The sequence below is a fragment of the Myxine glutinosa genome, chromosome 6, assembly GCF_964187855.1.
Source record: "Myxine glutinosa chromosome 6, kmMyxGlut1.1, whole genome shotgun sequence".
NCBI lineage: Eukaryota > Metazoa > Chordata > Myxini > Myxiniformes > Myxinidae > Myxine > Myxine glutinosa.
Window position 1 is genome coordinate 18,001,879 of NC_136266.1, and position 16,336 is coordinate 18,018,214.

At 43.4% G+C, this 16,336-nt stretch overlaps 1 protein-coding gene across 8 annotated transcripts in view; it reads right to left on the reverse strand.

The window, feature by feature from the left end:
- Window positions 1-4,617: 4,617 nt before the first annotated feature.
- Window positions 4,618-16,336, reverse strand: part of RIF1 (replication timing regulatory factor 1) — a 251,247-nt gene continuing 239,528 nt past the window's right edge. For 6 of the 8 annotated variants that reach the window (XM_078779646.1, XM_068119704.2, XM_078779645.1 and 3 more), the window contains one exon: window positions 4,618-6,171. In XM_078779646.1, coding sequence (XP_078635772.1) covers window positions 5,840-6,171 — 332 coding nt within the window. In that variant the 3' untranslated portion in view covers window positions 4,618-5,839. Of the gene's footprint in view, window positions 6,172-7,468; window positions 7,645-16,336 lie in introns of those variants that run through there. The other 2 variants (XM_068119702.2, XM_078779647.1) reach the window with 2 other exon arrangements.

Genomic DNA, 16,336 nt, shown 5'->3' on the forward strand with positions numbered 1-16,336 from the left:
TTTCGTGTCTGTCCGTCTGATGATTCTTTGACCGCGATACATTCCGTCGTTACTTATCCAATCTCAACCAAACTTGACAGGATGACCAAGGGTTACATAATGAAGGTTGTAGCGCATTCATTTGCCCCTCTCCCCAAGGGGGTTTTCCCCATCATTGCCGTCAATGGTGTTGCGTGTTGAGGTGTATATCAATGTTAAATTGGCTTTATCGTGGCGTTTGTCCAAAGAAGAAGATATATCGTGGCGTTTTTCCAAAGTCACTTTCAATAACAAAATTAATGATAACCGCATATTGTTAATGTTATTACAAAACAATATTAATACTAATAATGTCCCACTTCCACAAGGTGCTTTTCCTGCAGTGATAACGTGTATAAATAGCTTATAGTTGTAATGGCGTTTCCGTCGGAGCAATGGCTTCTACAGGAAGTAAAAATACCATAAACACGTATGCTTAGCTTTTTAAACAGTTGCTAATGCTCTTTTTAACATTAAATTAAGAAATTTGGAGGAATCCTGACATCTGTGAAGTGAGGTTTACTTGCAGAACTGAGTGAAGATCTACTGTACTCTATATAACCCACAAATGTTGGGTTAACATGGCCCTTTCTGCCACTACCGTGGCATTTTTTGTAGCAAACCTTTGAAACTCGTTCCTGCTGTTTGATACGAAACTGAAAGGGAGAAGCTCAGGTTGTGCTCCTTTACCAAGCAGCTAGCTAGTACTTGCCAAGCCAGCTGTTCCTTAACGGTTTTGAATGGAGTGCTTGCTCAAATGCTAAAACCACTTGGTGATCTCTTCACAAGAAACTTGGTAAATGAACACACTCCCAATGTTCTTGAGACCCCACCATAGATCGACTGTAATCTATATACCTCAAAGAGGAATGACCCTTCTTGCCGCTCCCGTCGTGTGCGGGTGTACTCGTATGCTGAAAATGATAACGGCCTCTTCTTTCCACAAAATCTTCATGATGAGGATCAATCTCAGCATCACAATGATTCTGCGAGGCAACAATCAGGCGTACGCAGATCTAGATGCGTTCGGAAGCGTCCTCAATACCTGAGAGATTACAAGTGTACATGAAGTTTATAATCCATGAATATGTTACAAAGTTCCCCAAAATGAACTCAATGCCACCTCATTGCCCATCGCATGCAGCCAATCACCCATTATCTTCATGTCAGCCGTATCCGTCTTTGCGCATCACCTCCATTTTGCTGCCCATTGCTTCTGCCCGAGCTCCATCTTTGCCATAATTTGCCTCATAAACAGTATCATCTGATTGTTGCCAAACTGTGATGGCAATACCGATCGGCTATCCTGCGCCATGTTTTCTGGGGGATCAGTAGGGGCATGGGGGTCGTCAAGCTCTGTGGGTGTTGCCATTGCTCCCTCTTCCACAGTCATTTGAAAAACCAGTTTCCTTATTAACTAACCTGACCTGGGTGATCTGCTCGCCTTGATCCACATGGCCGCACAATTATTTAAATACAATTTCCACCCTAATCTCCACTCAGTTACAATTTTCAGGTGCTTTAATCGCACCTCAGGTTCGATTTCACTCCGAAAACACCAAATGTTACAGTTTCTTCAGAAAGTATTGACACCCCTCGACTTTTTCACCTTTTGTTGTGTTGACAGCCTGAATTTAAAATGGTATAAATTGAAATTTTTTTTGTCAATGATCTGCACATAATACCCCATAATGTCAAAGTGCAAATTTTTTTTTTTAAAGAAATTTTTACAAAATAATTAAAAATAGGATCACATGTCCTGAAACTCACCTGGATCAGGAGCAAGTTACTCAAACCCCCTCGCACCCTGATATTTTTTAATGCCATGAACAAACTGGTACATCATGGGCAATAAAGGTGCACAGATTTTGATGCAGTCAATACACATTTGTTCAGCATCAGATATGTAGCTTGTGGCCACGTTTCATCAAAATTGTTTGTGTAGTTTTAGAAAAGGAGAGCAAATACCTATTTTACCCCCTCTCCCTCCTCCCCCCCCCCCCCCTTCCGTAGTCGCCTTTAATGAGCAGATTTTTATGCGGTCAATACACCTTCGTTAGGCATCAGAAATGAACATTGTGGCCAAGTTTGGTTCAAAATCGTGTGTTTGGTTCAAGCGATAATGACTGAAGTGTTTACGGACCCGCTCACTCACTGACTTACCTATGGACACTTCGATGGCATAAGCTCTCCAAACTAAAGTCCAGTTGAGCGAAAAATGAAATGCAGAAATATCTAATTGACTTAAGTATTCAAACCCCTGAGTTAATACTTGCCTTTGGCAGCAATGACAGCTTTGAGTCTTCTTGGCTATGTCTGTATCAGCTTTGTACATCTGGATTTGGGGAGTTTCTCCCATTCTTCTTTGCAGATTTGTTCAAGCTCTGTCAAGTTGGATGGAAAGTGTCAGTGAACAGCATTCTCAATGGGATTTTGCTGGGCCACTCAAGGTCTTTCACGTTCTTGTTCTGAAGCCATTCCAGTGTTGCATTGGCTGTATGTTTGGGGTCATTGTTCTGTTTGAACATAAACCTTCACCACAGTCTAAGCCCTAAGGTCTTTTGCACTCTGAAGCAGATTCTCCTCAAGGATTTGCCAGTATTTGGCTCTATTCATTGTTCCCTCTGTCCTCACAAGTTTCACAGTCCCTGCCGCTGAAAAGCATCCCCATAGTATGATGCTACGACCTCCAAGCTTCACGGTAGGAATGGTGTTAGATGTGTCATGAAATGTGCTTGGTTTCTGCTAGACGTAACGTTTTGCATTCAGGTCAAAGAGTTCCATTTTCGTCTCATCAGACCACAAAATATTTTGCCTCATGCTCGCTGTCTTTCACATGCTTTTTGGCAAACTCGTCATGCTGTCATGTGTCCTTTTTCTTAGGAGTGGCTTCCGTCTCACCACTCTCCCATGAAGACTAGATTTGTGAAGTGCTGCAGAAACTGTTGTCCTTCTGGCAGGTTCTCTCATCTCAACCAAGGAACTCTGTAGTTACCCTGTGCCCATGAAGCGAAAAGCAGGGTTAAGCAATCAACCATGGTCATAATTATGTACAAAAGCTGTATCTGCATTTTAAAAATTCATTTTCTCGGCAACCGTTGGTCCGATTGACATGAAATTTTCACCACAGGAGGACCTCCTCCTGTAGAATATTTTAATGATTATGACGTCATAGGTCACATGGTACAGGTCTCTTCTTGGAAAAACGTCGCGCCTCCATCTCTGAAACCACTCCATGGAAAAAATTGAGACCTGCCTCATTGTCAAGCACTCCCCTCAGGAAATAAGATATGTTAATGTGATGTCATCAGTACCATAATAATGACGTCATAATTCGGCAAGTACAACACTCATCCGATCATTTAAAAAAATTCAGCAACTGTTGGTCTGATGGACACGAAATTTTCACCATCGGAGCGCCTCCTCCTTTCGAATATTTTAATGATAATCATGTCGTCTTAGGTCATGTGGTACAGGCGCCATCTTGAAATAAAAACGAAAAATGTTGCACCTCCACATCCCCAAAACCACTGCATGGAAAAAAATTGAAACATGGCTCATTGTAAAAAAAACTCCATATGGGTAATATGTTGTTAACAATGACGTCATTGGTGCCATAATTATGACGTCATAATTGGACAGGGACAACGCTTAGTCTGATCAGTTTGAAATGTATTGAGCGTGATCTATGGAACAATTATATTAGAGAACATAAATTTATGATGTCATCGCTCACGTGGTCTGGCAGCCATATTGGATCAAAGAAAACAATGTTCAAAAACAGAAGAGTTGGCTCGCAATAAGTTGACTGCGCTGGTAAGTATTCTATGAATACCATCTAGTTCTGTCAGAGTGGTCATTGGGTTATTGGTCACCTCCATGACCATGGTTCTTCTTGCCCAGTTGCTCAGTTTGGTCCGATGGCCAGCGCAAGGTAGAATCTGGGTAATTCCATATTCTTTCCATTTCCTAATGATGGAGCTCATTGTGCTCTTGGGAACTTTCAACACTAGAAATTGTTTTATTCCCTTCCCCAGATCTATGCCTCCTCACAATTCCATCTACATAGAGTTCTACAGACAGTTTCTTGGACTTCATGGTCGAGTTTCTGCTCTGACATGAACTGTCAACTGTGGGATCTAATATATAAAGCTGTGTTTCTTTCCGAATCATGTCCAATCAATTTAATTGGCCACAGGTTGACTCCAATCAAGTTGTGGAAACATCTCAAGAATGATCAAAGGTAATTGGATGCACCTGAGCTCAATTTAGAGTGTCAAAGAAAAGGGGATGAATACTTATTGACTCGATACATTTCTACTTTTAATTTTTAATTACTTTGTAAAAATGTCGAAAAAAATTGCATTTTGACATTATGGGGTATTTTGTGTTGTTCGGTGACACAAAACTAAATTTAATCATGTTCAATTCAGGCTGTAACAACGAAATGTGAAAAAAGTCAAGGGGTATGAATACTTTCTGAAGGCACTGTACACATTTTAGTGTTGGGGGTTCAAAAGATCCTGATCCTGACACCCAAATGTTACGTTACCCAGCCATGTCGGACCAATGAAAGAAAGGACGAGAGCAAAGCAGATGGAAAATGCACAACGATTATTATTTATTTACAAAGTGCCGGTGAAAAGCACACTATTTACAGGTCTTCAGCCATCAAAGCAAAATCAAAGGCAAAAGGGCATGTATTTACGGCCAAAAACAAGCAAAGTAAAAAGGCACAAAAGAGCAGACTTATCCACAGCGAGTATTCCTATATAATTTTACCGACCCACAAAGAACATGTAACATCACTCATTCTGCGAAAAAGAAAAGACAGAATAACAGAAAGAGGCAGCAGAAAGACGCCATATGTTGACAATATTGCTGAAAACCTTTTAATCACTTGTAATGTACAAATCAAGTTCATGCACATTTGTTACGATGAGCTTGCATCAGAAGACAGGCGGTAGATCAGAACAAAGAGCGAGACAATAGCTGGGATGATTAACACAATCTTGTATGATAAAAATAATACATTTACACACGTGAGGATATTTATTTATAAATCTACAGATTGGTGCTCACACCGCATTAAAAAGAAAAATAAACGCTGAAAAAATAAACGCAGGTGTGGATATGTATCACTGTGGTGTGGATGTTGTAAAGTGAAACAAAACAAATAGCTGAGTGATGTGAGCTTGACTTAACCCCTTATTTGATTAAACTCAAAAATGGTGTTGGGGAATGGAAACGCTTAAACAAAACCAAAATCTTCCTTTACACAAAGTTGCAGTTGAGACATTTCATAAAGCAGTTCAACATGGATGAGATGTTGAACCGCTGCAATAAAAGGTGAACAACACTTGTGAATCACACGCATGGTAGGTAAACATTAAAACCATTATTAAAATAAACATCATAGTTAGCAGACATTGCCGAGCACAAGATCAATAAAACAAGCGCAGCAGGATAAACAAGTATCAAACAACGGTTGATCCGAAACGAACGAGGGACGGTCATAAAGTTAATCTTTCGAACTCACCTCCAGAACTAAAGCGCATTGATAAACATTTCACCGTAAAAAAAATCCCACTTTCACTTTTAAAAAAACTGGAATATCGTCTCATAATCTCGAACCTTCCACTTGAATGAGTAAGAGTTGAAACAGACTCGAGAATCTGATCGACGAGTGGTGTTGAAAAATCCACATGATGGCAACCTTGATGGGCGACTTCGTGTTGAAACAATTCCCCCCGAGAATCTAGGATTTCTGGATGATTACGAAGAGTTCATTTGCACTTGAATTGTCTTTCCTCGATGATGTTCACTCGGATTCATTGTCTTTCTGCTCCTGCAGATACAAAGTGCTAAACAATAGGCTTTGGGCCTGGTTCACCTTTTGTAGTCCATTTAACAAAGTCTGTGCCAGGCAGGCGAGGTTCTGCTGGGCACGCTGCAGCGATTCTCTTGGCAATGACCTTCCATCTCGCAACTCCTCCTCCTCCAGCAGCTCGTATAGGATACTCCCGACCTCACTGTCATTTTCCAACGACTCAAGCTTTGCGCGAAGCTCACGGAAAGCATTTCCGGAGACGGTCTCTGCGTCTGCAGTACGTACTTCTCCCCCATTAACTGGCATTGCTTCAAGATTTCCTGCTGAAGTAGGCAGATTGCAGAAACAGACAACGCAGTTATCCAAGTTTGCAGTTATCCACTGCAATCCAAGAGATCTTTGCCTCTGCTAACATTCCGTAAGTTGGTTACAATTTTGCGGATGCCAAATCTCATTGGAAAATTGTCATTTTATTAATGCCATGGTGACACTGATTTTTTTTCTTATATGAATTCTTACAACAAATCAATTAATCGAAGGCAAAAAAAAAAAAGGGATTCATACATCATCAAGCATAAATGGTAACAGTCAAAGCAGTCTTTTCGAACAAACGATTAAATCTCAAATGCTTTTCCAATTGAAACATCCACAAAATAAGCCGTGCCACTTTCAACATCGCCAAAAGAAAAAGGTAAAAACCCGAGGTATCGACTGTGCGCTCATCATACATAAGCAAAACCAAGGAGCAAGTGCTGAACCAACTATACAAGGCTGGTCATACAGAAACAGTTCAGGTTCATCCGTTTCTGCATTACATGTTACAAAATATGAGATGCAGAAAAGTAATATTAAAGTAAAAGCTAGGTTCACTGCAGGCGCTACCATTCCAGTCTTACCACTTACTGTCTCACACTTAATTAGCCTATGAAATAAATCAAGAGGGCTGTGGGAAGTGAGCCGAAACTACCTACCTATGCTCCTTAACATGCTACCCCCACAACCATGCCAATATGCACAAAATTATTATTGGTCGTTCCTGCGGAGGGAGGAAACAAGCAACACGCAAAAACCTAAATTAACCACAAAACCTAACAAATTTGCAAAAATTCAAAAGAAACTCCATAAACATTTATACAACACCTTCCTACAGACCCTGTCCCCCGGTGGATGCCACAAGACTCAAAGTTACCTTCTAGGCTATCCCAATGCACCCCAAATTTCCGCAGGCCCTGTCCTGGTGTTACAGGTGAGTGACATGGCTCGGTGGATTTCGCCCAATTATTCAACACAAACCCATAACCACTCAGACACATGTCAAAAATCATCCACATAAAAATCACAACAAAGCACTTATTTCAACCCCCTGCAGGACCATGGCACAGATGTCATACACATGTGTGTGCGTTTCTACTAGGCAGCGGGGAGGTACCACACAAGTAAGATGTTGGGGAACTTCAGGCTGTAGTGCCCACAGTCCCAAAAACAAGTCACCCGACTTACAATTTATTCGCCCCCCCCCCCCACCCCCCTTTACCTCTTGGCCCTGTGACAGCCAAACAGCTCCTTACGCTGTCACCCCGCCGATGGGGTTCTCCACACACCAGGCTGCATTGCCTCCGGCTTCTTGCAGCCTCACAGTTCGCCGGGAGTCTCTCACCCTAGGGCACCCAACAGACCCCACTACCGACGGGCTCCAAATTCCAGACACCATTGGCTGCCAGGAGTAATTACTGCAGGGGGTAGCCGCAGTCATCGCTCCTCCAGAGTTTGATCCATACCTGCGGGGACACACACATCTTCCCCACCCACAAAAACATTTCCTCCCCCGCTGCCATTCAATTCTCCAACACATTTCCAATCAAAATATGTCACCAAACGATTCTGCCATGGCCTGCTTTAATGTGAAATCCCCATTTCACATTTAACCAACACCTTTCAAAACCAATTTCAATAATCACCACTCATAACTCCATTTCCATCTCCATCCTCTCGACCACACAAAAACACAAAACCTCTACACATAAACAAACGCCACCCACAAGACACTGTGTGGCACACATTCCATCCCCTCACCGACCATGACATCACTCTCACCCACCCCCTTCTCCAAATTACATGTCCCCCAATTTCTCAAGCAAGTCCTGAGCCTGGGACAGTAAACATCAAGGCCTTACCTCTACCTTGATGTGCAGGTATTTGTCGGTTGGTCAGGTCCGAAGTGCCATCCACCCGACAGAATCCCAAAATTTCTCTCATTGGACCAATCAAATTTCTCCAAATTTCCTTTTGTCCCACTGTACTGGCAGGTATGTGGAACCACCTCCAACGGTGATCTGTACTACCCGACTACATTTGGCTACGACAGCTCCGCACCTCGACCGTGCAAGGGCCATCGGGACAAGCCGAGCAGTCAAAATGCCAACATGGCCCATGAGTGTCCATAAGGGTGCAACCCACCATCCATCCTTCGGCTCCCCTGCGAGGAACATGGCTGCTCTAGCCCCAGCTGGCCAATGTGGTGAGCACCTGCTGCCAACACAACCACTCCCACAAACCTCGGCACTGGGGGAGGCGGTCGCAGTGCGTGGCATCCACATCACATCACCTGCACCGCCCACATCCCCCAGTCCACACAACCGCAGCCCCCAGTTCCCACCCACACTTGACCATGCCAAGGTCCAGTCGACAACCATGCTCCACCAGGAGACTCCTCCAGAAGACATGGTCCACATACCTTAGACACGCACAGCACCATGTTGACCTCCAGACTACCCAACTACATCCCACAACCCCGCATCCCAAATATTGGTGCAGTCGCCCCCATAGCCAGTTGAAGGCTGTGTCCTGCTACCCTATCAATTTTATCCCAGCCTCCAACACTTTGGTCTAACACACCTGGATCAATAATGGTGCCATTGTGCAGTGTCCACCATAGCTAGCATCACAACATTCACCCTTAAATTTACATCCAACCCTACGATTACCAGTGCCAAATATTTTTCACATTTTACTAATCTCACCAAAGAAGGGTGCTTCTCCATACACATGCCAGCCGAGCATGCGATGTCATAAGAGACACAGGGATGATCACAGAGGGAACGACGTACAAGGGAATTTTACCCTTATGCCCTAATCTAGTTAACAAGCCCCAACCCCTTGTGACGGGGACGAATATACACTTAATCCGACATCCGGGCTAAACAGGTCCGCTACTTATTACATGGGGTTAATCTTCTTCTTCACGACAGTCGGGGCATGATACCTACACAGATCTACCTGATCTATATATCACTACCCCAAAATTCATAACAATATTTACGATATTATCTATCTATAATTCCAGTAATCTCTGTGTGTTTGTTTGTTTGTACGTTTGTACGTTTGTTTGTCTGTGACCGCTGTTTCTCGACAACCACGGGTCCGATATACTTTAAACTTGCCAGGTATATTGCTGGGGACCCGAGGATGTGCCTTTTCAAGGTTTCATATTAATCGGACAATTACTTACCGAGCTATGTCCAAAAAACGATTCAACCAATCAGAGAGCAGCGAGCTATCGCGTGTGCCGAACGTGGCGGACACACTCTGCCTCGGATGGCACATTTGAGAGCGTATTCATTTATTTCACGTTTGCAAACTATGTTGGCGCTATGTTGGCGTTAAACTATGTTTTAAAACTAATAAAAACCCCGGGGGGATTGTCACTGTACTCGCAAGCCGTTCGCCGTTCGCTTTGGCGTTGCGAATGGACCAAAACATTTCATGCACCAAACCATTTCATGTAAAGCGTTCGCCGTTCGCTTTGGCGTTGCGAATGGACCAAAACATTTCATGGACCAAACCATTTCATGTAAATAGAGGGGGGGATATAATTTTAGATATAGATATAGTACGGGCATGCCCTAGTTATTACAATTACGAAAACGTTATTACTGAAAGATACACTACTGTATTAAGAAATCTGGGCTTAATTTGTCCAAAGCGATCCAAAGGTGAGGTATGAAGCCGAAGGCCTATACGGACCGTTTTGTTGGAAGAGCCGTAAAGCCAATGCTTTCGATATTTGATGGTCATTTTAACAATCGGTTTGTTTGTGTTTCACACTGAATGAAAAACGTAAAGGTAGAGCATGGCGATTGTGATATCTGACAGGTTCGACGATATGTTCGGCCTGAACGAAATTGGAATCAAAATGCTGGAGTGTGGACAGTCAGCCACTGTATCGACATAATCACATCAGACGTAATCACATCACCCTGTCATGTGACCAGATCCTCAGCTCTCATTGGTATACGTTTGAGGGGACATACATACAGACCGGCAAACACTGTTCGAGACAGCTTTGCCCTATGGGCTACGTCGTAAAAAAAAATGAAAAAATAATGCAACAGAGAATCATCTGATTTCTCACTTTGGAGTACTTTGTGAACTCAATATATTAAGTTTTATTTGCAAGCATTAAGAAACAAGCTCAGGTGGCATCAAAATGTGAAAACTTTGGAGGGGGTTGAATACTTTTGTAGGCCACTGTATATACAGTCGTAGCCAAAACGATTGGCATTTGCACTGTTTTCAAATAATGAACCATTTCTCCAGAAAATTGTTGAAATAAAAAAAAAATTTTTTAGTATCCACATATGTATTCCTTTTGTTTGCAGTGGAACAAAAGAAAAAATCTGAAAAAATTACGAAATCTTAGCTTATTCCACACATAAATCCTAAAATGGCCTGGACAATATTGTCCTGTCCGTAGCCAATGAAGACCGGCCTCAGATGAATAGCTGAAATGAGCTTCAACTCCGAGGCGTACTTAGCACCCTGGCGGGATTAACTTTTCACGCACACAGGAAAGCCCGAAGCCTTACCTGATCGGGAACACATGGGGTAATCCAAACCCACAGAACAAAGAAACGAAACAAGACAAGAAATTAAAAGTCAACAAATAGTGATTTAATGAAAACAAGCATTCTGAGTATTGCGCTGCAATACACGTCCTCTACCGCCGGCAGTCTGTCGTCCGGAAAACTGTTGGGGAAATTAAAAAGGGTTATTCACCCACAGGTTCTGAATCGTTCCCAATCGCTAATTACCTCAGGACGGGCTCACCTGTGATTCGCACTCGGGACTTTGATTTATACACCTTGCAGACAGGTCAGCAGAAGCACGACAAAATAAGTTGTTGATAAAGAAGCTGTCAAGTCGCTAAATATCAGTAATTTAGTATATTTTCCGGTTCACGATCAATGATCAATGTGTATATATATGTTGCACGGCTTGGCTCCGCCCTTCCCGAAAGCGCGCGGTGTCGCGCTGTTCACGTTCGCGAGACGAGGCTGAGGGCGCACGGTGCGGCTTGAGGAGAACTCTAGACTAAACAAGAGATATCCATTTTTAAAAAATATTTTCGTTTAATTAACGATATCTGCCAAACCACGTGCCCTATCGCATATTCCAAAAGGACATTTTAGTAGACTGACACGCTGAACAGATCTGTGAAGTCTCCCCTCGAATGAATATGAATGAATGATCGTTTTAAAGCCTCATTCGAGCTCATTCATAAAAATCACTTCTTCTCTCCCCTCGATTGGATCAAAATTGAGGGATGAGCTCGGTTTTAAAGGTTCATGCTTAAAAACGTCATAACTCTGAAACCGTGTGACGCATGACGTCACGCTGGCTGACTCTTTTGTTCGTCATGGGTATGCGATTCTGCCTGCAAAGTTTGGCCTCGATCTGTTCAGCCGTTGCAGAGAAAAAGGGGTTTTCGTGTTTTCATGAAAAACAATATGGCGGCCGAACCACGTGACCTGTGACGTCATAATTACCATTAAAATATTCTACAGACCGAGTCCCTCCTATGGTGAAAATTTGATCTCAATCGGTCCTATTATTGCAGAGAAAATCTTTTTTTAAAGGAAATTAAAACTTAAAATGGCACTGAGTTAAGGATCATCAGAATTATCAGAATTCCCAAAGTTCAAAGTGCCATAGCTTTGTCAAAAATGATCGAAACGTCGTGAATTTCGAACTTGATCTGTAAATTATCATGAGGAAACCATGTGCCAAGTTTGAAATCATTAGCGTTAAGCATTTAGAAAAACAGTCAGGAAAACTGTTCTTTGCGTGACGGACGGACAGACTGACGGACGGAGGGACGGCGTGCAAACCTATAGTCCCCTCTAGTGTACACCGGTAGGGGACTAATAATGCAAGCAATTAAAATGAATGTGAGGTAAAAACTATTTCCTAATCTGAGACGTCTCCACTCCGACTCGTATACAAACAAGGGTAAAACTCCAAAAGTAAAAAACAAATGTGTTTCGTTTCAAGCCGGCCGGCACTTAGCTTTGCGTCCCCAAATAGCTGGTCGTCAAACCCGAGTCACCAAGTGGGAAGCACACAAGATGGCGCGGAGCCGTGCCTGTAGCCAGCTGCCAGCGTGAGGCAAGCAGGCAGGATCCTTCTTTGTTTCGCTCGGGACCTCCTCCGTCTCCGAAGAGCACGGCCGTCAACCAACACCCCCTCCTTCAACATTGCAAAAGTCCCAAAGCCCCGACACGTCTCTTGTTCAGTCTCTTCCTCACAAGCATACACAAGCCAAAGAAGCGCCACCACCGCCCGCGACCAAGCCAGAACAAAGCAAAAATGCGACAACCTCCAACGAATGCCAGGACCAGACGAGCAAGATGGCGAGACGGGTTCTTTTTTTTTCCCTTCCTTGAGCTCACGAATGTTCGACCACTGACGTCACACTCTGTCCAATCACCGAGCGCTACTCAATCATCCCCTCACACCTCCACCAATCACAAAGGCCGGGGTGTGGCATCTTCGTTACGAGTCGTCCAGGGGTGGAGTCTAAACTCTGTTCGGGAATGTTCGGATGATGTTGGGGTTTACTTGCCGATTGGCAAATGTGCTGGGTTTCTGACGGGCTTTTATGGCTGTTGTGATGGTGTTTTACCCTGGCGGCGTTGTGAGAGAATGAGTCCATTGCCTAGCCGGCTGAGTTTTATAAGAACATTAGGGAACAATCATAGGGAGGCAGGCACATACAGGGGAATTTAACCTTAAAGACCCTACCTAGAAAGCACAACTCCATTCCTCCATGTGGAGACACCTAAACACTTAACCGGACATTCGACCCGACTTATATACATTGAGATGGCTTCTTCTTCACAACACTCGGAGCATGCCAATTTATCCGATTATACGACTTTTCTAAGGTATTTCAATGTTTACCCCACAAACGTAACCATATTATTGGCACCTTTTAGAAGTTGTTAGAAATAATTAGATTTCAAGCAGGTGATTCTCCTTTACTTTGGAATTGAACTTACCTATGGTGAGTTGCAGGTGCATGCTCATTCATAAAAATCACTCATTCAACAAGTTTGAAGAGAGAAAAGGACTCATTCTGCTGTTTTGTGTCACTGTCTGTACTGCAATTAGCATAGAGAAAAGACAGAAAACCAGAGAATTGCCTGAGGAGGTCAGACACAAGATTGCAGCCAGGTATGGACAATCTCAAGGCTACAAGTCCATCTTCAGAGACATTGATGTTCCTGTGTCCACCACACGCAATGTTATCTGGAAGTTTAAGGCCCATGGCACTGAAGCCAACCTCCCTGGACATGGCCGCAAGACAAAACTTGCTCGAAGATTGCAGCGAACTATTGTTCGAATGGTGGAGAAAACACCTCGATCAACTGACAGATTCAAGCTGACCTTCAGACACAAGGTACGACAGTTTCAAATCGCACCATCCGTCGCCAACTCAATTAAAGGGGGTTATATGGTAGGATACCCAGGAGGACCCCACTGCTGAGAGAGACATAAGAAAGCCCGACTGGAGTTTGCCAAAACACACCTGAACAATTCAAAATCCTGGGAACATGTCCTCTGGACAGATGAGACCAAATTAGAGCTTTTTGGTAAAGCACATCATCTCTATGTTTACAACAAACAAAATGAAGCCTTCAAAGAAAAGAACACCATCCCTACAGTCAAACATGGAGGAGGTTCAGTGATTGCCTTGAATGTGTGCATGGCATCATGAAAGCAGGAGATTACCGAGGCATTTTGGAGTGCAATGTTCAACCCAATGTCAGAAAGTTGGGTCTCCGTTGAAGGTCATGGGTCTTGCAGCAGGACAATGACCCCAAATGCACTTCAAAAAGCACCCAGGAATGGTTCATGATAAACGCTGGACTGATCTGAAGTGGCCAGCAATGAGTCCAGATGTAAATCCCATTGAACACCTGGGGGGAGATCTGAAAACAGCAGTTGGGAGAAGGCACCCTTCAAATCTGGGAGAACTGGAGCAGTTTGCACAAGAAGAGTGGGCCAAACTTCCAGTAGAGAGGTATAGGAAGCTCATGCATGGCTATAGACCGATCCGACGGAGGATTCAATGGACGGACGCCCTCTATAGACGCCGCCATAGCTGGGGGGCGTCCACTTCATTCGGCTTGTAGTCCATGGGTTGGACCCCAGATTATAGCCAATCGGTACCAACCAGAGGTACCAGATAAAAATATACTTTTCTTAAAGCTTATTATCTATCCTTTTCAAGTAACTTTGCTGGACCACTATAGCTTGTAGCTTTTTTAGGCAAATTGCTGTCAAACAGACATACTGTCAATCAAGATTTGAAAGCAATGGCCTGGAGATGTGCTCTTGATAACACACTCTAATATCTCAAATAGGACACAAAACATAACTTTACAAGTCACAAATTCATGTATTTATTACACAATTAAGCATCATAAATCCATGTAAACAAGAAAATCCACAGTTTCACATGTCAAACAGAAAGCTGAATTGTAAACATCGTACCTGTACATGTACATGTACATGATCATCTACATTAAAAATCTTAATTGTTTGAGTGGCCAAGTTACACTTGTCAATGTATGTTCATAAGGCATTCAAATATACTTGTACAGTGTGTAGGTTTGATGTTTAGTCAACATCCTCATCATCATCAAGATCTTCAGCATCACTGGTATTCTGGTCTGAATCATCTTCATCAGCATCCATCATGTTGGTACAGTCTTGACGTTTGCACTCAATTGTGCACTATATAATAGTCTATTAGACAGACACTGGCAGTTTGGTAGCTGACAAACACGCCGGCATGTACAGGATATGAATTCCATGATGACCTGAGGTGAAGGAGAGCCAGTCATCCACAGAACATAAAGTGTGCCATCCTCTCTTGCAGCATCCATGGTTGTCCTGGGGATCTGGTACATCTGGATCTGCTACCAGGCTACGTTGCCATATGGCACTTTGATAGTTGGCTCTCAAGGCATGTTGGTGAAGGCAGTCTTCACAGGGTGGTGTTTTTATATATTTTTGTAGCGATGTTTTTATGTTTAGCAGTTTTGACTTCTGCCATTTGTGCCTCGTCAGGCTGAAGTGGTGCGATTGCTGGAGGACTTCTTCTGTCGCTACAGTTGTAATTGGGTGACACAAAAGGTTTCGGAGGAATAGAGCGTCTTCTGTCCTTCTGCATTCCTTCTCTGTTTGTGGGGAGCTGGGCTGTTAATACTTGTGGTTGTACAACAATCCCATTAACTCGATGTGATGTCCCTCCTCCACTGAGGGTTTCATCCTGCCTGTCAATGTTGTCGTATGCTAACACAGTAGGAACCCCAGGATAGATATTTGATGGCAGCACTATCATTTTCTGGTTGTGTTTGCAATTTCTGCAGACACAATGCTGTGTCTATTTCCAACAATGTAGAATATGATATCCCATGCGCGAGACGGTTCAGAATCTTTATGATCTCGACATTACCAGTCAGTGATTTTATTGTCCAAGGCAATAATATGTGCTTTGATGTCTTTACTTTGCCTGAAGTTGTTCCATGTATGAGATCTTGAGCGAATGACCACACCAATCTCTGAACAAGAGTTGTGCTACTTGAGCTCTTTGTTTCACCAGTTAACAATTTTGTTAGAAACGCTTTGAGTGATGATGGGATGCCCACATATTTGTCATCTAGTTCATTTGGGCAAGGTGGCCAAGGCTGTTCATTTTTGGCTTCCTTTATTTCATTCCGCAAATGTAAAGCTGCTTTAGAGAGCCATGCCTCAATATCCTGATCATGCTTTGAGTACATGTCAAGTTCTCCTTCATGATCATATGTTCTTCTGCTAATTTTTGGAAGGGGGCTCGGCATGGCGTAGCATAGGGTACGCGGTTGCTAACAAAATAGGTTTGGTGCAGGTGGAAGTGGAAACCAGGTACCCTCAGGTGCCAGGTGCCTTCAGGGCGGCATGGCCGTGCGCCTTTGGCGCCCGGAGATCGCCGAAAACGGGGTTTGTATCGTGTGCCTTCAGGTGCCAGGTGTCCACGACCGCTCCACACGTATAGAGAAACACTTGAGAATGATTATCATGGACACTTTTCATGTACGATCGCGATGATAGTTCTGCCCGGCGCAGACAGCTGGAGTTAAGTTTGGATCGGGACGCCCCCAG